We start from the raw sequence: 24,428 nt of genomic DNA, 5'->3' as shown, positions 1-24,428 counted from the left end.
TATGGCTGCAGGGATGATTACACCATGGCAGCATCTAATTTAATAAACAATAAAGCCACTGTTTTGTATATGTAAAGTTTGTCAATGGAAATAATGTTATCTGTGTGTTTTTTTATCACCCCACCACCAGCAAAATGTTCAGGTGTGGCTTTGGCGTTTCTAACCTGTGCAATAAGCATTATTTATTGCTCAGAGCCACTGTCTAAGATGTTTTAGGTGGACTTTCCTGTCCTCTTAACTGATTAGCACGCAGGTTCTGTGTGAACTGATTTGGTTAATGGTGTGATATTTCTAGTTACTGAAGTGCAAAAATGACTTCAACCTCTAGCATGGAAGCGATTAAACATGTAAATGTATGGGAATGAGTTATACGGGTATAAACACGTTTCTCTATGTAGACACTTGTGTGTGTCCACACGAGGAATCACAGCAATGTAATTGTACTGGATGTGAGTTATTCAAGAAAAGAGCGGTCCTGTGTTTCCCATATTAAATTCTGTGCTCATAACACCCCCCTCTTCCTTGCCTCTGTTTTGTATGCTTGTATGCTATATGGATTGCCCTTCTAGAATAATTTGTAATCTAGACTATTAGTCTGAAAGTTCTGCTTTCAGTCAAGGTAGAGGAATCTCTGAGCAGGTGGGCTAAGTAAGTAAGGGAAAACACAAATTTTTGAAGTATAATAAATGTGCTATTGGGTAGATAGCCTTGCAGCTTCTCTCATTGCAATTAAAGTAAGCTTTATAGGAAAAGAACATTATTTGGGCAGCCAGGGTGACCTTTGTAGTTTTCATAGTATATGTGTAATAATATTATCTCCAATACATTTGCCTGCCTCTGTGCGGAGAGATGTGTTGCTTATTTACTAAACATGTCATCAGCATCTCCTGTTCCTCCTCAGTTCAGCATGTGTCCCTTGGGCTGTATTTTCTGCATATTATTTGAGTCCTGTTCTGAAGAGTCATTCTTGCGTGCTTTGTTCACAACGTTCCTTAGTCTGGTACCTTCTTGCTTCACTCAAAGGAGCTTAAAAAATTAAGGCAAGTGTGCTTAGTGATAGCATCACAGAGGAAATTTGGCACATGCTTGGACAGAGTTCATTTTTCTAGGTCAGCCCCCATCTACCTTACCTATTTTCCCTTCCTGCAGTCCCTTCCTCACCCATTAGAGCTCCAGCAGATGAAGCAGGGGTCCCGTGGGCAGCAGCCTGCTAGGCTGTACAACCCTGGCTTGTACCTGACTTGAGTGCCAAGTTCAGGGTGCTGTGAGAAAAGAGTGGATCATTAAAATCTAAGGTCTAAAATCCTTCACACAAAGGGAGGTTTGCAAATGTGACTTGCAGGAGCATCTCTAATATCTGACATATCTTAACTTGTGAAGCTTGTTTTGACTACCTTAATAGTGTTCTTTGTACATGTATTTTTTCTCCTTTGTCTGTTTGTATAGGGATTTTAAAAAGCAGACTGAACATCTTTCCCACCTTCCCTGGCAAATTTGTATTCTGACAGTCCAAGCCCTAGCTCAGCAGCAGGGTTGGGACCTGGTAATCTGTTTTACAGGTTTCTGCTGCACAAGCTAACAGCAGCAAATTGTTGTTCTCTGTGTGAACCGCACTTAAGAAGGGTGTTACAAAGTTTGTGTGTGACTTTCATGCGTATTTATTGAAAGCAGAAGAGTGAGGATGTTTGGGAATACTTCATTCCTTCATTCTGGGCTCTGGAGGGTGATGCTTTCTGGGAACACAGGCACAAACATAGTTAAGACACAGACATCTAAAAGTTTTAGAAGTGCTTTGTCTCTCTGAATTTTATTCATTAATGGGAAGCTTTTACTTAGGCTTTAATGCAGTAGTGGTCTCTCTCTCTCAGGAAGCAGTTCCTGTAGAATCCCCCCCAGAGCACACACAGGTTAATTGTGCAGTCTCCTGCTTTTATGGGTTGCAATGAAGAAGGAGCTTGTGCAACTCTTGCAAAGGGAAAGGCAAGTGTGTTCTTGTCCTGTCTATGGAAACGTGCTGTCCTTTCTCTTACAGAAGGCAGCAGTTAACAAAACAACATAGATGTGATTTCTGGCTAAGTAGTCAAAGTTGTGAAGATCTTGGAAAGCTTAATTCATTATGGTTTCATTGACATGTTTGTAATTTATATGGAAGGAGGTTCCAGGCATGTGAGAATGATGCCAGGTTCTCAAAGTAACATCCTGGAAAGGGGCAGAATTAGCAATATCTTACAGATTCAGCATAGCATATAGATGCTGTAGTGGGGTCTCTACTGGGTTTGGATCCAGAACTTGTTTGCCACTACTTTTCTAAGGCGTTTCATGGAGAAACTTGGAGTGTTCCCTGATTTCCAGTGATTCGTATGTGGAATTTTGACGCTGAGTCTTCTCAAGGATACAGAGGAAATACTGAGAGCTAATAGTGGTTTGAATGAAATTCATGAAAGCTGAGGGGCAAACTTGATGTGCAAAGGAATACATCAAAGGATTTCCACTATTCTGAGGGGTTTTTTTGTTGGTTGTTTGGTTTTTCTTGATCATGAGTTTTGAAAGGGAAATGGCTCTGGTAGTTGTTTTCCAAGCTGCTTTAACGGTATCCTCTCTTTTGTGGAATCTGCATGAACAGGTTTATCAACAGGGATTTGAGGATGGGTATTGTTAACAATCTTTTTATGAAAAAAAAAAAAAAAAAGTTGACAGGCTCAAAGGGGGCTGAGTTGAAACTGATATATTTTTGCTTTTTACTTAAATGTGATCCTGAGACACAAGTTCCACTTTTTAACATTGCTGCCTTTGAAGGAGTTCAGTGTTCTGAGTATATAGATTATCATGGCCTTTGGGATGTTGTGCATCCACTGGTTTACCTACTTTCTGGCTTTTGGTATTGAATGATAAACACTCCTGTTCTGCTCCTATCCTCCATTATCTGTACTCGCAGCCAACCTGACTATCTTAAACATGATTAAAATATAATTCAAAAGTTATTAGCTAATTATGACGCAAAGTACTTAATTTGCCATTGCACCCTAATAACTTAAAGGTACTCCTGATAGCTCAGTAATAACCATATCATAAGCAAAAGGACACGGTTGCTACTAACTTAATAGGCAGCTTCCCTCAAGATAAAACAAATAACATACCTCAATGAAATCGGATTCAAGCTTAGTAAAATCATCTTGGCAAGCAAAGAGAGTATTTGTTAATTTTTCTGTGAAATGTTATCATTGCCAAGAAAACTTGGTTACAAAAAACAGAGATGGCAAAAGTATTTGCATGAATAATGGATTTAACATTTCATTGGTTTAAGTGATTTTAGGAAAAGTGGTTTTGATATGCTCTGGAAAACTAGGAAGTTTTTAAGGACTTATTTGCAAGATACCAAACACTGTAGGAGATGTGGGGCTTAAAGGCTTCTAGACTGTTCTTCGGTATATCCAGTGCATGCACAAGCCTGAAAAGAAACAGTATAGATGGCACTTTAAAAGGCTAAAATCCTGGTGGTCAAGCTGTGACTATGGTCCCTGGGTGTGCAGGGAAGGCCATGTGTGTAGCTCCTTATTGCCTGATGTCCTCACAAATACCTCGAGCAAATTGCCCTGTGATGAGAGGGATGATGGCAGGTATCTGCATCCTTCTGCCCTGCTCTGAGTCTCCAAGATTTGGCAGGTGGGTCACTCAGGGTGCTGGCTGCTCCCAGAGGTGTCTCAAAGTCCTAGAAGAGGAGAGGGGCTGTGGCACCAGTCTTTGGCTTGGCTGTAGAAACAGCCAAGCAGTCCACCAATTTGGGGATTGCAAGGCTTAAGTTTTCTGGAGACATATCTGTATGATAGCAAAAAAACTTGAAGGTGTGTTTGGTATCTGAAGACAAGCAAAACTGTGAGGATCAAGGATATATTCAGTCACAGGATATTCTGAATTGGAAGGGATCCACTTGGAAGGATCATCGAGTCCAGCTCTTAAGTGAATGGTCCGTGCATGTCTTGGGAAGTGTCAGTGACTTCAGTGTCTGTCAGATGGAGGAACCTCACTTTCTGAAAAGTGATGGGGTTTGTGGGGTAAAGCTCCTGGTTTGGGGTGGGAGAACAACTGGTGAGCAGTGGATAGACAATAGACACCCCTCAGCCACATCTGAAGCCTGTAATGCAACCTAAAGATCCAGGAGGTTTGGCTGACATGGTATTGAAATTGCTTTTAAAACACTTACCTGCCCAGCCTTGTGTGAAAAAATGCAGATTAGGTTTCAGCCTGTTCCTCTTATCAGTCTGCATCTGCCTGGTACACCAGAGCAGAGAGAGAAGGAATATGGTAAACAGAAACTCCCTGGCCCATCCATGGTCTGGGGTAGTGCTTTCCTGACCTCACCCTTGTTACCATCTTGCAATGTGGGAGATGGTTTCCATCTACCTGCAAATACTGTTCTCTGGTCATGAGTCAGCAGCTCTCAACATCCCATCCCAACTATTTACTCCTTTCTGTTCTAAAATGTCAGCATTTCTACCAGTGCCATTTGTGTCTGGGTAGATGATGGTCCTGATTCCATGGTTTGGGAACGAGGGTTTGAACAGCCCGAGGGAAGCCAGTGACTACATTTTTGTACTGGCTTCTGTTGAGCATTCAGGCACCCTACACCCACTAGGGTGACTGATTGTCAACCAGCATGTTCTGTACACCAGGGGAGTTGCTGTATTAGCTCTATTTCATGGTGTAATCATTAGTCCTGGTGTGAAACTCCTAGGTAGCTAGGTCACCTCTTTAGCAGGGAAAATACAGCTTTTATTTTATTTTGGAAAAACTTATTTTTTTGGGCAGACAGAGGTTAGGATGCTTCTACTGACTAGTGGTGCCTTGACTGTCCATTTTTTAATTCACCCCTGTGTTTGCTGTGACCCATGTGGTCACCTTTGTTCCACTGTCATTTCGATACACCTCTCTCATTCTCCACGCTCATCTGTGGCGTAGAAAGACGTAGTTTGCTCTCGTGTCAGGAGCATTCCTGCAACATGACTACACCATGTTGTGCAATTCATACTTTTCCAGTTAATGTGTCAGTTTGTCCATCTGGATTAGATCCAGCAACTATTAGTTAATTTTGTAATATGTCTGATTGGCTTTCATCTCTGCTCCTGATGCTGCCTCTGATCAGGCAGGTTGCAGCAAATCCCATGTTTCTCTCTTTTTTCTTAGTTGTTTGGTTTGGTTTTTTTTTGTCTCTAGTGTGTTCCCTGATGATACCATGTCACTCATCATTTCAGATCCTTCCCATCTGCTCCTCGCATGCTTTGCTCTGCCTTTAAGATTATTCACCACTTTTTGTTGATCTCGCTTCCTTCTAAATGCCTCGTGACCCCTCTGAGCTTGCCCCTACCTTTTCTTTCACTGTCATGCTGAAGTAACAGTCTTAAGATATTTGAAATCTTCTCCATGTAAATGATTCAATTCCTTAATCTTTAGCAAATATTTCTACAAAGATTTGACATCCTTTTACTCAGTATTTGGCATTTATCTATTCTTTAAAATGCCATGTAACTTTTTTTTTTTAAATTTCATAAGAACTGGTGTTTGAATACCTCTTCCCGTACATTCTTCTTCTCTTTCGGCTCCTATATAAATACTTTTTCTATAGAAGTTTAATGAGCTTTTAGGTTTTAATACATTTTTCCCCTGTTACCTTTGCTTTATAATTATTTGTATTAATGCACCTTCTCATAATATAGGAACTGTATGTGCCAAGAAATTCCTGAGACTCATGGACTTGAAACCTTAAATTAAATGTAAGAGGAAAAAGATAAGAACAAATTATAATAGCACTGAGAGCAAGAGATTACAACAGGGTATTTGGTTAAAATGCGGTTTTCGTAATATATGTTCCTGAAGATTGCAAATGTATTCTGTAATGCTTATGAGCCAACTTTTGTTATGCAGAATTATAAAGGTTGCTATGTATTCAGTCTCTGTGGATCCAAATGATGTGAGTTATTCAAAAAAGAAAAGCAGGTTGATACTGTCAAAGTGGTTCTCTGAAAAAAATAATAGAAACCTCATAATTCTCCACTTGGGTAGGATAACATTTCTCACTGGCAGGGACACCACTTCAGCTGTACTAGCTGCTAGGGGACAGTGCAAAATTATATAATTTAGACATACGAGGAAGTAAAATTAAATAGCCATGAGATGAGCATACCATTAAACAGATCTAATTTATAATGGACTCTTATGCAAATTGCCTTTGAGCACTCAGTGAAAGAAAATGAAAAGAAATTAATAAGGACAGCTTGGACTAAAAAGTCGCAGAGGAAAAAAAAAGTAAAAGCTTGTTACAGCTCACTCTCCACACACTCCAGAGTGTTAAATAAGCATTCCCATTAGCCACATAAATATAATGATGTGATAATAAAACTTGCACTTAACTTTTAAGAACCAAACTCCTAATCACTTTGCTGCAGTGGCTCCAAGCAGATGAGTAAGATCTCAAATAAAGTACATTTACTTTGTCATGTGATTTATTATTGGAGGGACAGGGATGTGTTTTCATGAGTATTTTGCTCTTTGCTAGCTGCTGAATATCCACCCTTGGTGAAATCCAGGCAGTTACTTGCCTTGCCGTTGGTGTGGGATTGCAGGTTCCAGGGCATCACTGATGCTCCTCCTGCTGCACAGCCCCCTCTGATGGGTTAAGAAAAAGGACTTCTCACCAGTTTTCCTCCCTTTTTGTTGTTCTGTGAAAGACGTGGGGAGCACGGAACTCTGGCAGCTCAGAACTGTTGAAAGTAGTTTATTGCAAAAGATTTTCAGTTAGTTTGGAGTTTGTAGTTTCCTCTGATAAAGATGTTAATATAAGAAATTATATACTGAATATATTCAGTTATAACAAACCTGTATTTTCTCAGAGAAGAAAAGTTTATTTCTGCCTTAGTTTGAAAGTGATGTAATATTCTGCATGTTTGCAAACATCAAGGCTTGCAGCTTTTCCATGTTCCCTGGATCCTTTTGATTACAGAAATGAAGAATTTTAGCTCTGTCCAGTGAAGCCATTAAAACAATCTGTAGAACTCTGTCATTTTTTCTTGGCATTAAGTGAGTTTTGCAATAGTTGACTTGTTTAGTTACTACTGGCCATCTTCTTCCTAATTATTGCTGCTTTCCCACATTTCCAGCTGAGGCAGAATATACTAAAGTGAAGTCTTTTCTCTTTATGTGTATAATAATAATAATATATTTAAATATTTATACAATGAGAGATCAAGGCTATAAACGCACTATGTATACAGTTTTGCTGCAGACAGTATATTTTTATACTTGACAAGCAAGACTTTTTTCTGAAGAATTTGAGAAATCCTGCAAGCAATGTCATCTTCCTGTGCTAGCTTTTTAGTATAGAAATGCTATTATGGGAGTGCTGATCTGTGGGAAGAAAGATTCATCCCTGTAGTATTTTATGGAATTAAAACTGATATTTTCCATTCCCTGTTGTTTTTTCTTCAGTAAACAAGGGCTTGTAGCTATACCTAGTTTGTGTCCTTTATGTAAAACCAAATTCTCACACAGACACAGGGTTTTCCACTGCTTATATTTTCAGCCCTTGAAGCATTCGATTTCTGACAGTGGAATATGATACTTAAAGCCACAGACATTAATTATTACCCATTGGAGGTCACACTTTCAACCCATGGGACATTAATTTTCCTGATATATGGAAAATTCCAGCCTGTTAGTTTTAATTAAATATTTCAGAAGCACATTTTCTTGTAAATGGACTACAGTTTCTTATCCTTTACCCTTGATATTTGGGTAATTCTGCATATAATTATCATCTGATTTTACAATCCTCCTTCAAAGTGCTCTCCTGTCTCGAAACTCTATTCAGCTGTTACATATTTGTCATTTAAAACAGAAAGGTGTCTTTGCCAATCATCAGCCAACATTGTCAAGAAGGAGATGGGGAAAAACATATTTCAGGTTTTCTTGGGAAGTGAAATTATAATGATTTACCAGTCCCTTCTTGTGCTAGCAAACTGGTGTCTCTTAAGCATGCATAATCCCAGTGTGAGACCAAGCAGGAATGCCAGCAAAGCTATGGGGGGGGGCAGGGAGGATGGAGATCAAACTGTATTGTACAGAGGAGGTGACAAGTGAGGCAGGAGAGAGTGCTTCCCACTGTGCCCCCGGGAACACAAGAGTTCCTGCTGAGGATGCTGGGAGGTGAGGATGCTGGTTGTTCCCCAGATGCTGGCATAGCCCAGTCTCCTCTCCTGATGGGTGTAGCAAATGCAGATCAGGAGCAGGACCATGTCACCAGATTTGGATCCCATAGTACCTCAGGTTTTTTCCCTGAAGGCCACATGAAGGATGCTGGAATCTACATTTTTCCATCTGAAAAGGAAAAAAAAAAATTTCTTTACAGATGTCTCTCTGCTGGGGGTCTACCCTTCCAATGCTGTTTTAATATGTGAAAGTGTATTGCAGAGTGATCCCGGGAGGGGATTCAGGAGGGAACTGGGGCTTTGCAGTTCCAGGGATTTTGCTGCTGCTGCTGTTGCTGCTGCAGAACAGCAGAGCACTAGGGCAGCGCTTTCTGTTAATGCTTCCAGTCCATTCCCAAAGCCATTCAGGTCCCAGGTAGCACTCCCAGTGGCTGAGCGCTCTCCTCAGCATTATGGTTTTGTCTGAAGGCTCCATCCTCTGATACTATCTTGCTCTTCTCTAAACAATTAATAAAATGGAGACAAAAAGCCTAGAGGTTTAAAATATGTAATTATACAAGTAATTTAGAACTAGGAAAATGCTGCAGAAACCAATTACAATTATACATTTCAGTAATGACTGACTTGGCCAAATACATGTTTTGTGTGTGAATTCCATGATAAATTTGAAGATGACATGCTTGAGTATAAGGGAAAATTAATTCTAAATGCTGAGTACTTCCATATTAGACATAAAATGTGGCTCATACACCACGTGAACAGGAGCCTGTGTTATATGGGGTGTCGCAGCTCAAATTTTGAGCAGCAGGGCAGGCAGTAACAAGTCTTTGAGGAAGAAAGCTTGAATAGTTCAAGGGATGGCTTTGAAAAAAAAAAAGTTCTGTACCTGCTCATGATGCAAAATATATTTAATTCCTTATATGTTACAGATTTCAAGCAATGTGAATTGATTCATGCATTTATTACAGAATTGTAGCTGGGGTTAATGGAGTTTTATTTCTTTTCTGGTCTCCTCCCAGCTGGTGAGAAACTATAGATGAAATTTGTATTCTGTTCACAACTTATATATAGACCTGCTCCAGGCACAGACATCCAAACTCAATTTGGGTTGCCTGTGCCATTTTCAAAGGGAGGATATTTGGCTGTTGATGCAACACAGTGTATGGTCACCTGGAGCCCTGCCCTCTGCAGTTCCTTGAGACCCTGCTGCAAGCCCTGCTGCCTCCCCCTCTTTGGGAACCACTTCTGTCTTTTGCCTCTTGAACGCCTTCTGGACATCCCCTTCTTCTGGCCAGTGGATGGGGCATCTCAGCCTGGGGTGCTTTGTGCAGCCAGGAGGGCTGATCACCTCTGAGTATTCGGTGGCTTTTTTTTTATTGCTGGTAGTGGGGGTTCATTGTTTATTCACTGCTTTTAAAACAAAAACAGTGTGCCATGACTGTTTGTAGTCAAAAAGTGCTTCCACATTGCGCGTACAGACATATGGACAGGCACACAAAATCAGACCTGCCAATCACTCCTGCTCATTTCATTGGGAAACCACCAGTGACTCAGGAGTGTTTTGCAAATGCCTCAGTGCAGTGACAAAACATTTATTTGGTGTTACACTGAGGGTTTTGTTTGGCTTTTTCAGCCCTTCCTATTGCTCTAACTAAAGCTGGTTTGGGAGGCCCACATCCAGAAATGTATGTGTACTCAGTGGTTGATGTTGCAAGACCTGTTGCCAAGCGGAGGCTCTCTAGGTGGCTGCGTGGTTCTGGTGGTCAGTGGGTGGTGTCTAAAAGCTGAGACATTTTTCTCTATTATTTGAGTGTTCTGCTTGATACCTGCCACAAGAAGGTATTACATTAAAGCATTACCTCACACTGAAATGTTATCAACTCTGTTATATTCCCCCATCTTTATATTACCACAGTGTGCTGCCCCTCACCTTAGCTGTGCCTGCCCTAGTGTTGGTTGCAGTAAATGGTATCCAAAAAGTGACCTGGGTTTAAAAAACAATTGAAAATAAAGCAAAGAACCAAACAAAACTACTTCTCAGGTACAGCTTCCAAACTAAATCAAGTTCCCTATGTCATGCTCTATAAAGCAGAATGAGTCAGTCCAGGGTGTTGGAGCATCTAGAGGGGATGGGCTGTGCTGAAGGGGACTATCAAAAGAGGTGTCCAAAATAATTGAGGGGTTGTATCTTATGAGATACAGACTGGGGCAGTGAGGTGGGTGGGAGAGACTGCTGGCCTGGCTTCTTCCCTTCCACCTCTCCAGCTCTGCTGCTTGGAACTCAGTGAGGCCATGCTGGAATATATGTGGCTTACACAGTGGTTTGAAACCAGCCCTTTTCTAATGAAACAAAGCCACAGAGCTGCTTCAGTGAAGTTTGCATGGGAAGATTTTGTAGTGCTGGGTATTTGAGCAGTTCTTGAGCTGAGCTTGGTCTGACTGTGCTGCTTGTCTCTTGTTTCCTCTCCAGAATTGGCCGGCTTTTCGATGGCACGGAGCCCATTGTCCTCGACAGTCTCAAGCAGCATTATTTCATCGACAGAGATGGGCAGATGTTCAGATATATCTTGAATTTCTTAAGGACATCAAAACTCCTCATTCCTGATGATTTCAAGGTGAGATTTCAAGGGACTTGGGTGTTTTGCATGTACTTTGGTAAAGCAAGTATCCTGGTGTGTAGTCAAAACAGAGCCCTGAATAGGGAAGGTGGACTTGCAGGGTATGGTGTTTGATTTCAGGTACATGGCAAAAGTAAGAATGGGGTTGCTACAGTGGTGTCTTCCTTTCCTAGAGTGGCATCAATATTAAACTTTCCCCTCCTGGCTATAGTGGTAATAAAGCAACCTTGCCAGATTTGAGCCAGGGAAATGAAATGTTGTACCATACTCATGGAAACAGAAGTGATGTTACAATCTGCAACTGACTGCTCATGAGCTTTGCTGATTACTTGTCTTCTCATGCATTTTTATGCTTCCCCAGTGATTGTAGCAGCTCCAGTTTTCACTCCCACACTGAAATTCAGAAAATGGTGTGTGAATCACAATATTGACAAAATAAACTTAAACTGCACACATGGTAATATTTGGGCATTAAGCCATAGAATCTTTTCTCCCTCAGACTCTTGAATGCATACTGCAAGTTTAATTTTGGAGTTTTAGAGAAGTCAGGAATGAATAGTTCTATGTTTATTATTTAAACTTTAATAAGGAGGCTACTTTTTTGTTTTTAGTTTTTAGTAACAAATTGAATTAATGCTAGTTCAATGTCAGACAAACAATACAGAGGCAGAGCTTCAGAATCCATGTGATGTTTATCTGCTAGTAGGTATGAGGTTTTATATGTGGTGTCTTTAGTCAGAACAGATCCTTACCTTCACTTAATGATCACAGATCAGTGCACCTGGTTCACTGCAGGAAATGCAGCAATTGGGATTGAACAGGAGAGGTGATGAGGCGGGGATGCAGCAGTTCACACTGCTATGCAGTCCTTTTCCCCTTGCAGCTGAGACAGGCGTTCGGGCATCACAGGTGTGAGGCTGAGTTCAAGAGCTGTATTTCAGCAGCCTTTGAATCATCTGCTGTAGACACATCCTTGCTGCTCCCATAGTGACAAGGGCAGATCTCCCTGAATAATGTGGGAATTTGAAGCAAAATAATGTGGGAATTTGATGAAGATAAGCATAATTTCCTTCTGTTGAAGCCTTAGCATGGCTTTGTGCTGCTCTTGCACTTCTCCTGCAGGTCATCAGAAATACAGAAAAAGGAAAAGGTACCTTTCATGCAATATTAAGAAATTACGTATGTCGAGCTTTTTAAACACATAAATATACTGTAGCTGTGTTGAAATTAAAAATGTAATTCCTGCCAAGTTCAAAGGGGTGTCCTTCCCAGTTATACTTTAAGGTGTACAAAAAAACCAGTGATTAAAATGAACAGTGTTTCTTGTTTCTTAGAAATACATAGGTTACATTACATTTTTGTTACACAATAAATGTAAGCAGTATTTTTAACATGATTTAGGTGTCCTCATCAAGTATTTGGTTTCTAGTTCAAATTCAGGACCATATTTACTGTTAGCAGGCTTCTCTTGTCATTCTGTTTCTCTTTCATCCCTAATTCTCATGTATCTCTTTTCTCTGTATAAATATTTTCCAAATGGTTTTATGCTCTTACATCTAGAAAAACAAGATTTTAAAAAATTTATTTTAAATATAAAAAATGGCAGTAGGCAGACTCCACATCATCAGTTCTAAATTACTTCTGCAGTGGCTATGCCTAGAAATGCCTTCCCTCTGCTCTGGCATTTGAGATGATGTAGTAAACAATACTAGTGGCAAAATAGGGAAGTATTAAAAAATACTTAATTTTTAAAATGCACTAATATGTGCAGACATTATGCAAATATCTGAATCATTTTACACTAACAAACATTGCAGGCTTCCTCATTTACATTCTTATACCTGTTATAATGCCTGCTAGTATTGCTGTAAGACACAATGGATCCTAGTGATGAATTTTCTGAATCCTGATTGAATTCTGTTCCATCTGTTCAATGAGATCATTATTATATGACATCACTGTGGGGCTGAAATATGGGGAAAAGTGGGATTTTTTTTTTTTTTTTTTTTTTGGAGACGGGAGTTGAGCAAGCATAGCCTTTCCCTACTCTTGCAAGTGCTGCTATACCCATTGTGTTCCAAGTGGCTGTTGGTTATTTTTTGCTTGCACTGTTGCTTTATTACACCTTCCTACACAGTCATTAGGAGCTCTGTCCGAAGGGTTCCAGACCTAGAGCAGCATCAGCCTGAATATCCATCTACCTTAAGCACCACATTAGCAATGCCTCTCTTAATTGTGCACAGTAACGTGTGTGTCTTTCAGGACTACAGCTTGTTATATGAAGAAGCAAAGTATTTCCAGCTTCAGCCCATGCTAGGAGAGATGGAACGGTGGAAACAGGACCGGGAGAGTGGCCGCTTCTCAAAGTCTTGCGAGTGCCTGGTGGTGCGAGTTGCCCCAGATCTCGGCGAGAGGATTACCCTGAGTGGAGATAAGTCATTGATAGAGGAGGTGTTCCCGGAGATCGGGGATGTGATGTGTAATTCTGTCAACGCCGGCTGGAACCACGACTCTACACATGTCATCCGATTCCCGCTGAACGGATACTGTCACCTCAACTCAGTTCAGGTAGGACGTCACACGTGCAGTTTTTGAAAGGGGGCTGCTGGCCAGGTGCCAGTGGGCTGACCCTGTTCCATGTCACTGGAGTGTTTTGGTGAGCAGAATCAGCTGGAGGCTTTAAGCAAGTTACTTACTTCTGTGTGTTGAGTTGTCTTTCTCCATTTAATTCATGTATCACCAAATCTCTTTGCAAACAAACTACAGTAGTGTTAGAATTTTCTGTGGTCATAGAGAAAACCCTTCACTTTCACTTCCAGTGTTTTTTCCTGATTTTTTATAGCATAGTAGAGGCCTGTTGCAATTGATAGGACATGGGATAATGATTTAAACTAAAATAGGGTTGATTTTTACTAGATAAAAGGAGGAAAACTTTTCATTGAGGGTGGTGAAACACTGGAACAGGTTGCCCAGGGAGGTGGTGGATGCGCCATCCATGGACATATTCAAGGGTCAGGCTGGACAGGGCTCTGAGCAGCCTGATTTAGTTAAAGATGTCCCTGCTCATTGCAGAGGGTTTGAACTTGATGATCTTTAAAAGTTCCTTTCAACCCAAAGTATTCAGTTATGCAATGTAGCAATGTCTAAAATCAGTAGATATTATGAAATGGATAAGAAAAGATCTGGGAGACAAATGCAGGTAATTCCTGGAATAATTGTAATCAACTTCAGTGTTAGTGTTATGTTTTTATCCTTTGCTGGTTAAAAGCAGCCAGCCTCAGACACCTGCCTGCCCCTAGTTAGCACATCCTGTATAGCCAGCACTTCCCATGTGAAATCATCAATGGCACAATCAATGCTGTTTGATTTAAACACATCTCCTAAATGCTGCAGGCTTATGGGTGAGTTCTTTTACAGAACAGGCTTGCAAGCTGAACTTGGCATATTTTCATCTGCCAGGTCCCACTGTCCAGGTAGAGAATCACAGTCATTAAGGTTGGAAAAGATCTCCAAGATCAACAAGTTCAGCCTTTGATCAAACACCACCACATCAACTAAACCACAGCACTAAGTGCCACATCCAGTCATTTCTTGAATATTTCCAGGGATGGTGACTCCACCACTGCCCTGGGTAATCCATTCCAATGCTGAACCACCCTGATAGTGAAGAAATTCTTTCTGATGTCCAACCCAACCTGAATGTCCCCTGGTGCATCTTGAGGCCATTTCCTCTTGACCTGTTGCTGGTTTCCTGGTAGAAGAGCCTGACACCCACCTTGCTATAGCCTCCTTCCAGGTAGTTTGAGAAGGTCACCCCTGAGCCTCTTTTTCTCCAGATGAAGCAAGCTGGGCACTGGAGCACACTCTGAAGGCTGGCCAGGCACTGCACTCATGCTAGTGCTTAACACAAGGATCTAGTAGACCTATTTAGACCATGTTATGCTTGGACAGTTGTCTCTTACTGGCCTTGGCTGTCATGTTGAAACATCAGAATTGTTTTGTCCTAGAGATTAATGCAAATTTAGGATAGCCTTAGATGTCAGATTACAACTGAAAAGAAGTTTCAAGGATAGCTGCTTATCTATATCATAGGATAATTATCAAGGCAGTTGTATCCTTCAGCACTTTGTTACTTATTCTGATGCTTACATTTTTGTTGCACAAATAAGAATTACAAAGTATATTTACTGATGTGAAAAACCTGAGTCAGAGTGGCAAAATATGTACAGGCTTCAAAATATATACAGTCAGAGTGGTAAAATATGTACAGGCTTGTGTAATGATCCCACATTGACAATGGGAGGACATAAGTATATCCCAGTACTAATAAAAATGGGAGACAGGACAAGGACCACCAATAGACCTGAATGGTGAGGTACAGATCAAATTGATTGTCCAGGGCTGAGCTAGGTTCCAGAGTTGCTTCCACCACATTTTTTCTCAGGACCCAAGTTCTCCTTTTTTCCAGTGGCTTGCACTGACACATTTGGGCAGGGGCAGGGGATTTTGGCATATATTGTTAAAAGCTAAAGATCAAATGTGTTTTGATCACTGTTTCCAAGTCTCTTTTCCTATCCCTTCCTTTTTATGTGACTGCTGTGCAATTAGCCATGCTCAAGTACTTTGGAAAGACATTTGCCAACCTGAAGCATTTTTTATAAAGGTGTGGCATGTCTTCTTTGAAGCATTTTTAAACCCCAGCTTGCTTCTTCCCCTGCCCTAGTCCTTTGCAGTCTTCTGCCATTCTGCTTGCCAGTGTTGTCCAGCATGCATGCAAGCCAGTTTGAGAACTGCTGAAACAGCTGGGAAAGCCATGGTAGGCACCAGATTCCAGCACAACCCTTGTGAGGTCTGGTCATGCTGAATAGAGGGTCCCACATCCTCTGGGGTCCAGGAGCATCAGCCCCTTCCTTGTGTTTGGCAGCTGTCAGGCTGACCCTGGTAAATCCCAGGAAGTCTCCTTCACAGGTGAGGCAAAGGAAGCCCAGAACAGGTGAAGATGGTGACAAAAGTAACAGAGAGTTTGTTTTTAAGTCTTTACTAAATATCATGGTAGGTTTTCTGAAATTAGGACTGTTGTTATCTACACTGTCACCTTTTAGTTGTGGTGTTTGCTCAGCATCTGCTGTGCAATCGTGTATTTGCTCTTTTGTGTTGTAAATTCTGTGAGGTAGAGAATGTGTTTTTCTACTCATGTTTCTGTGGCCAGAAGAAGACTGGGTTTGTTGGCAGTATTAAGAAAATAAAATAAATTTTTCTTCATTTTTTCTTTTTCACTGCTCAGTGGCCATAGTCAGCAGAAATCAATCCAGTACAGTTAAGCTATGTAACCACTTTTTTTCCCCCTAGCTGAATCTCTTTGAAAACAGCAGTTATTATCATTGGACAGCAAATAGTCTGTTAATTTACTTATACCTTGGTGTTTGTTTCCTCTTTTTTGCAGGTACTTGAGAGGTTACAGCAAAGAGGGTTTGAGATTGTTGGCTCATGTGGAGGTGGGGTGGACTCTTCCCAATTCAGTGAATACGTACTGAGACGAGAACTCAGAAGGACATCTCGTGCACCCTCTGTCATTCGAATAAAGCAAGAGCCTCTGGACTAAAATGGACATGTTTCTTTATGCAAAAAAAAAAAAAAAAGGAAAACAAAGAGGAAAAACAAAAAGGGGGACATTTCATGTGCAGTTTGGACTCCAAACAAGTCCTGGAACTAAAATTGAATAAAAGACACATTTATATCAAATATAGAGACCACACCTGAATTCATATGGGAACACTTGGAATAGTAATGATAATAATAACCTCAAGGTATAAAAGAAAACACACACACACACACAAAATATGTATGTATATGTATGTCTGTACATATATATATGTATGTATATGTCAAAGGGTAGGAAATGCAATGACAAAATGTGGTAGATGAGGTTGGTGCTGTGATGGCCATTAAGTGTCCCAGGCCCTTCCTGGGCCCACTTAACGGTGTACAAGCCATTGCCAGGGGGGGATTCATGGACTGTTCTTCACCCATTTTCATTGCCAAACAGCCATCCACTTTTTAATGTGTACACACCTTGACTCAACTTTATTTGCATATGGAGGTTTATGTCTGTCTTTTTTAGAGGTGGATGGGCGGGTGTTCAGGAGACGACCATCCATTGCATTGGAAAGCTGAAATTTTAAATGTAGTTTGTACAGAAGTCGCACACTTTTTGTCAGCCCTCACAGATGTGAACGGTTAACTTTTCTTTTGAATGAGTTTTTTTGTTGTTTTGTTTTGTGTTTTTCAAAGGGGGCCAGAATAATTAATATTTGGTAGAGATGCTCTGGTTTGAATCTGCTGCTTTCCTACAATTTTTTCAAATTTTATAATGTATTAAATACAATAAACTCCTGTTTAAAATAACAAGGGTCTGGTTTAAGCAAACAGAAGCAGAGAGGTGGGATTGCACTGCACTCCAGCATGTAGAGGGGCAAGGCAGTGGGCAGGCAGAGCTGCCTGCACAGGCTGGAGTGAGTTTAAGGCAGCAGAGGCTGTTGAGGGATCTACTGGTGTGGTGCACATGGCTGCTGTTCCTCCAGCACTGTCCTGTTTGGAAGAAAAACTGTTGGTCAGACGTGAAAATAGCACCAGCTCAGCCCAGGGAAACCCATCAAAAAATGACACCTGGTTCTGTAACCTTCAGTGTAGCAGTGAATCCTTGCATCATTCCCTCTTGATTAAGGAGCTGGTAGCTTTGAGTCTCCAAGCTGAGTGTTAGTCAGCCTGTTTGCATTTCAGGTTGCTCATTTCCCTTGTTTCAAGCCATTGTTCTTCTGTCTAGAGAGTGACATGGCCAGCCCCTTGTGTTATCATCAGCTGGCTGCGTGTCCCTTGGTAGCAGGCAGTAATTCCACGTTCTGCATTAGAAGTCCTGCGAGCTGCTCTCTTGCAGAGTCTCACTGAGGCCGCCTCTGCAGGCACGGGCTCCAGGCCTGTGAGATTTTGCAGAGGCACCACATCCTGATGCCACTGCACGGACCACTCACGGGTTGATGCACCAGCAATCACCACCTTTCCTCCAAAGTCTCTTTTTATGCACTGTTACAGAAGATGACTGTGTGTTCGTCCTAGGATGGAAATTTCTATCAATGCAATGATGCTGGTATTCCATTCATTTTAGTGACACTTTGCTATTTATTTAAGAAAAGAAAAAAAAGAAACTGTTAGATACATGTAAAAAGGTTTCCAATATAGTCTTAACTAAAAAAAAAAAAAAAGGTTACTTTTTTCTGGTTTTTATTAAAATATGTCTGAAGATATCTTTAAATAACTGGCAACACATATCAGTGGTTTGGAATTACTGAAATGTGAAAATGGGTGAGGGAGGGGACTCTAAAAATTAAGGTTCATTAGTGGGTTATTAGATCTTCAATGTGATGCTGATCTGTCTATTCACAGTACTGAAACAGCTGCCTCATTGAAAATGCTTGTTTTCAATTAGCAGCAAGAAGTCCTCTTACAAAATAAACAAATGCTTGCTCTTACTGCCCACAATTTGGTTGTTAGCCTGCATAGAAGTTGGAAAGCTAATATCCAGGGAAATAAATATTTTAAACAGATATTTAAACGTTTGGAAGTGATGAAATTTGTGATGTCCAAAAAGATGCTGGTCCCCATGGGTTTGAGAGTCCACGGGTGCCAGTGCAAGGTGATGTGATTTCTCAGAGGCTGCTGTGCAGGCTGGAGCTGGGGGGAGCGCAGCTCCTTTCCCTGCTCCTTGGCAAGCAGGCACTGCAAGCCTGCTGCATCAGCAGCCCCAAAAGTGTCCCCCCAGTGCTGGCAGGGCCCACACTGCCTGCAGCCTCTGCACAGGCAAGGAGCTTTGCCTCTGATGCTGTCCAATATGTGGCTCCCAAAGCCAGCAGGTTGTGCTCTGCTGGTGGTTTTGCTTGCTCAGTGTGTACCTGTCCAAGTCAATGACCTTTAAGATACCACTGTGCTCCTTCCAAATCCTCAGCTGGCTGGGCACCCTCTCACCAAGCCTGCTTTTGTTGTTGATGGAGTCAAAAATCACTCTGAAACCCTGAATGTAAATGTCTCTGCAGTTACAATGTGGTCATGGAGTGAGAGGTCATGAATATTCAAAGTAATGGCTGATGAAAAATGTGTGCAGGAATAAACTGGCTGTAGATTTTTAGAGAGCAAATGAGATTAATCCTGTTTGCAGTTGAGGTTTATAACCATGTGTTTTCAAAATGTTCTTTAGAAAAACTGATCAACAAACAAATGAGCAATTTCTGCAGGAATGTGGGGGGAGTGGGGGGAACCAAGAAGGACCTTCTGTCATTTTGTCTCTGAAGGTTAGTAATTTTGACATCTAAATTTATCTAATTTTTTATTAGCAAGTGTTGACTCTATTTTATGCCATCAGTGTATTTAATAACAAGAGGCAGAACTGCAGTGAGTGGTAGCTGCCAATGTTGTACTTCAGCAAGTTGGTTAAGCAGCTGCCAGGAGAACTCCTGCAGGCGTGCGGAGATTGCAGATGGCACCAACTCCCCTTCCCACAGTGAGACGCAGGCAGAGGAATTTCGTCCTCACCTTTTCTTTGGGTAATGTGAATGTTGGATTTCTGCAACAACCATCGACCCAGGGCTTAGTTCTTCCCCTGAATGCACCAAACAGCTGTGTAATGTAAGTATGGATCCTGGCGTGCTTGGGTGAGCCTTAAAACTAAGTGTCCCATTGGAGACTGAGCTAAATTACTCTGTGCTGGAGAAAGTGAAGTCTTGCTTTGTCACTGGGTTAATCTCCTTTTCCAGAAGCCATACAGATAAATAGGTGCTGCAAATTTATTCTGTCTTCGGGAAGGTACTAGCCAGGCAAGTCTGGCCCAATGAATGATTTTCCTCTTTGTTGCCACATGTCCATGGAAGGAAGCTGATCATCTCTGTGCTTGACTGGCACAAGCAAGTCGAATTGAGGCATTGTTTTATGATGCCCACTAAAATGCATAACGAAAACCAATGGGGAAAACTCAGTAAACTCCGAAAACATGAAAGTTGAGCCACCCATTCAATTATTTTCCTTTATGCTGAACAGGCACCAAATTCAATTTGAAGTCAAACATTTTGTTCATAAGCATAATTTTTTGCAGCAAGCTTTAAAAATTGATTTCTATACTAATTACAGGGTTTTTACTGCCATCCAAATGACTTGTCAAGTGAATTTTTCTTTAATGTTTCCATTGCGTGAGTTGGGGGGGAGGGGGGGAAGGGTTGGATTTTGGGGGGTGAGAAAAGCATTTTTATTGACCGATGGTCAGTTTTTCAGAGAAATAAAAACATTTCTTTCCATCTGTCATTTCTTCACTGCAGAATTCTATATTATGAATTATTTCTATGGACAACTGGTATTTGTATGCTGGCGTTCAAGCTGCCTGAGGTTTATTTACAGTGGAAGTGAAACCAAGATATCCTTAGGGCCTGTAGACCAGTTGCTTTTTCTCAGATTTCAGTTTGAATGGTTTATTATTTCTTGAGGGTCTGGAGGGATCGCCACCACCAAAAATCAATATGTTGCACCCGGTCCCAGTGTTGGCTTTGGCTGCTGCCTCATTGATCTGTTTTTTTGAAGACCCCAAAACTGACTTAGCATATGGGATCCTCTATTTGAGGCTGAAACTGCTAAAATCATAGCCCTAACTCCTCTTAAAAAGAAAAATGCAGGCACATAGTACACAAGTTCATCCTCTTGTAAGCTGAGCTAGCTCTGCTAGCTGGTAACCAGGATGTTAACATTGATGCTGTGGGGAAACCCTAGTGCTAGCCTGCTGAAGCACCTTCTATTTGCAGAAGTAAGGGTTCCAGAAATGGAAATGTTGTCCAACAAATGGAGAAAAACGCACTTCTCCTTGAATCTGTTTTGGGAGGGGTTTTGTTTTTGTTTGTTTGATTGTTGTTGTTGTTGTTGGGATTGTTTTATTTTGGGGTTTTTTTTCTTTTGGTTTTCTGCTTATTTGGGTTTTTTCACATTTTTTTGACTAGGGACCTAATAGGAGTCCTGTGCCCCTAAAATAATAGGGGTGTAATACTTTTCAGGTGATGTTGGAGATTATGGACCAGGTCCCATTTTCTGCCTTCTATACTCATGGTGAACTTGCCCCACACCCCAGTCAGAAGCTGAAGGGGTGCAGTGTGGTCATGGGCTGTCAGTGTCATTGCATCCACAGCAACAGTATATCATCTCTGCTGCTTCTAAAAATACAGTATTTTCCACTGCAGGTCAGAGGAAGTATGGGTTGATGACACTCTTCTCTCTCAGCCTCGTTAGAGCCCCATATACATGAGTTATCTCTGGAGAGGCTATTGCTAGTATGAGCAGGCTGGGTTTGTGCTTCTTGGGGAGCACGGAGTGTTGGTGCCATGGCCCAGACCACTGATCCCTGTCCTGTGGTCCTCAGAGTACAGCTCTGGCTTGCTGGTCTGAGGAGAGATGGAGAGAGGGACATTTGTCTTTGTGCTCTAGAGTTTGGACTGATAAATGATCTCATCTACAACCCTAAATGGTCTTGTGGCTTCTGTTATGTAGCTTGTCAGTGTTGTTATTAATTTTCCTGAGGAAAATGCGAAGCATGGGATGGCTGGCCTTGCCTTCTTACCATTAGGATGCAGTCATAAAGACAGGGTGACATTGACTTAAAACAAAAGCTGCATATGGTGAAGTCCCCTAAACTTATGTACTGCATTCTTTCTGGCTTCAGGTCAAACCAGAGGGCTCAGTGAGGCTCACCAGTGGATGTTTGATACTTCATTTGATTAACTGCCAAAAAATTGCAAAAACAAAAGGCAAAACAAGCAGAGCATAGATATTTGTTCTGAAGATCTGGAGCCATAATTTCACTAATCCCTGCTGCTTCTGAATAAATATTTCAGTTCTGGGTGGCTTACATTAAAACCAAAAGCAGCTGTGTATTTCTTTCCCTCGCTTTCTCCAGTTCAGGAGGCTTGTTTGTCTTCTGCTGTGCCTGGGCAGCTTGAGAGAAATAACTTTGGCCTTAATGCAGTTCTTGGTCTCTTCAAAGCATTGTACAGACCTTCAATTAAGCATCTCTCTAAAGGGAAGAAGGCAGCAATAAACTCACCTTGCAGCTGGGGAGGCTGAAGAAGCTCGACTGTCACTCACTTGGGTCTCAAACTGCATATCTGGAGTCCCTCTTAGCTGTCCTTTTCCACAAGCCCTCCTGCAGTACAGAAAGAGTTGGAAATTAAGGAGGAACTGTGACACATATTTTTTTAAGCTGAGTATGTGAAGCTATTCAAACACATAGAAGGCATTGCTGGGATGTCTGAATGAGCTTAAAGTGTTGGCATTACCGCCATGTTAGGCTTGACGCACCTTCTGATTTCTTTTTCTAATTCCTTCCAAAGTGAGAGAAAAATAAATGAAATAAAATGTCCTTTACCTTACATGTTTTAAGTGAAGTCAACTGATGGTCTACTTAATTTCCTTTCTCTGCCTCAGCTCTTCAAGAGAGACTAGCATTTTCTGTTTATGTTCATGTTCCTTAACACAGAACTCAGGTATTAAAATGGGAGAAGGAACCAGTGCAGTTTGTGAAAGAGCTTTGTTTGTTCATACAGTGGTCACAACAAAATTGTGCTGCATGCCAGGATGGCAGGAATGTTTTTCAGGTGTGGTTGTTGAGATGGGGCAAGGTACGGCCAGCTCCCAGCTTCAAATGCTCCACAATAAAAATTACAACAGTGGGAAACTAAGGCTCAAACCCTCATGGATTATCTCCCTCCTTAAGCATCTGCTCATCTTTCTCACAGTTGCAGCCTTTAGATGAGTAAAAGCTGTGCTATCATCTCCACTGTAACCAGTGCAGCTATTCCAGAAGAAAGCTGCTTGGATCAGGGACAGCTGTTCTGCAGAAAAATTCTCTTCTGATGCATTATTGATAGATGCAAGTTAAAGCCATAAAGCTCGCAGCTTTATCGGGCAATATCTACTAAATCCTGGAAGCACGTAAGATAACCTAAATGTAATCTACTGCATACCAGCTTTTTCAGTGATGGATAGCACAACAAAAGCAGGACTAATGAAAAATTAATGAAAACAGTTACTTCCATAAGAAAAATGATCTGTTTTCTCCCACCTTTGTATTGATTTTAACTGGCCCTGTAATTGGAAGTGTATAATTTTTTCCTCAGGTAAAGAGGATTGAGGGTGAGGGAGAGCGAGTGTATAATTCTATTCATGTTTGTGACATACTTTCAGGCTACAAAAACAAAGCATTTTCCTTAGGATGTTGAGGCTGCCTGTGAATGCCGACTTCAAGCATATTTTCTCAGCTCAGGCAAACTGCCATGCTGGTTTGCCTGAAACCAGATATTGCATGAGCAGAGTACTTGGCATACTTTGAAGGCCAGCAAGGAAGTACAAAGAAACAATGTTTAAGGAAAACCAAATACAGTGCATGTAACTTGGTGGGTTTAACATGTTTCATGGATTTAAGTTCATTCCTGACTGATGTGCTCCTTGGTGAAAGGGAAAAATCCTCCATTGCTCTTTGGAGAGGGAAGGAATGTCAGGCTCTGAGGAAGGACCTTCTCTGTGAAAAGAAACCAATTGTACCATGATGTTCATGTACCAGCTTGGCAGAGAATTCATGGCCACAGTGAGTCTCAGCCTCTTCTCACTACACAACTGTCTTTTTCTCTAAATTTAATAGACCATTTCTGTCTTTTTCGCCATCTCACAGCAGAATTCAGTCAGATCTGCAGCTGCTGTAAACTCTATTTTAAATTATTCTTAAGTCCTTACCTGCTTAATGTTAATATACCCACTGAGCCCGAAGGGCAATGCTGAGATAATAAATCAATCAGAACAGCATATAGTTTGTTTTGCTAGGGTAAAAAAATGCACGTTTTTAAAGTGTTTAGGAAATGCTGCTTTCCTGTTCCCTGTTGTATATGCTATGGGTCTTTTTCTAATATCTTCCATCAAAGACATGATATAGGCCTGTAGTGTGATGAGGATCAGGATGTTCCTACACATTTGTAGTAAATGTTACTCTTAATCTTTGGAGTTTTTTTTTGGCTGATATGCCTTCATTTAAAAAGTACCTTTTTTTTTCCCAACTTGAGAGATTTAGCCATGTCTTTTGGTTTTGCTTTTATTCCTTGCTTTTCTTATTGGCCTGATGACAGCTGCAATACAAGATGAACCACCCCTTTCAATGCATGTCTTAAAAAATTAAGGCATTTACTTGTCCTCAGTGTTTGGATTGGCTTTATTTTTGTCTCAGCAGCCTGCTCTGGTCCAGCCTCAGCTGGTGCTCCACACAGCAGATGTGGTGGCTGCTTGGCCCTGGTGACCACGGAGCCTTTGTGATGGTGTCCTCCCCAGCTCATGGGGCCTTGCTGTGTGAGTGAGAGCTGCAAGAGCAGCATCAGTGATGAGAAACCACCCAAAAAGTGTTACAGCTGTAACACTGCAGCAGCAAGAGGGGGATGCAGCCCAGGGCAGTGCCTGTACTCACTGCTGGGGCTGGGAGAGGTGCTGCTGCCAGTGAGGGGTTCTGGGTGCCCAGCTCCTTGTTCCCCAAATCCTCTGGGTCCCCTGG

At 41.4% G+C, this 24,428-nt stretch overlaps 1 protein-coding gene across 5 annotated transcripts in view; it reads left to right on the top strand.

The window, feature by feature from the left end:
• KCTD1 (potassium channel tetramerization domain containing 1) overlaps window positions 1–17,221 on the top strand; it is a 67,667-nt gene extending 50,446 nt beyond the window's left edge. For all 5 annotated transcript variants that reach the window (XM_041477774.1, XM_041477777.1, XM_041477776.1 and 2 more), the window contains exons 3-5: window positions 10,669–10,813; window positions 13,079–13,384; window positions 16,260–17,221. In XM_041477774.1, coding sequence (XP_041333708.1) covers window positions 10,669–10,813; window positions 13,079–13,384; window positions 16,260–16,418 — 610 coding nt within the window. In that variant the 3' untranslated portion in view covers window positions 16,419–17,221. The remainder of the gene's footprint in view (window positions 1–10,668; window positions 10,814–13,078; window positions 13,385–16,259) is intronic.
• Window positions 17,222–24,428: the final 7,207 nt, after the last annotated feature.

This window comes from Pyrgilauda ruficollis, unplaced genomic scaffold (assembly GCF_017590135.1).
Source record: "Pyrgilauda ruficollis isolate IOZ18807 unplaced genomic scaffold, ASM1759013v1 scaffold41, whole genome shotgun sequence".
Taxonomy (NCBI): domain Eukaryota; kingdom Metazoa; phylum Chordata; class Aves; order Passeriformes; family Passeridae; genus Pyrgilauda; species Pyrgilauda ruficollis.
The sequence above is the reverse complement of the archived record's forward strand: the minus strand, read 5'-3'. Positions and strand labels throughout refer to the sequence as shown.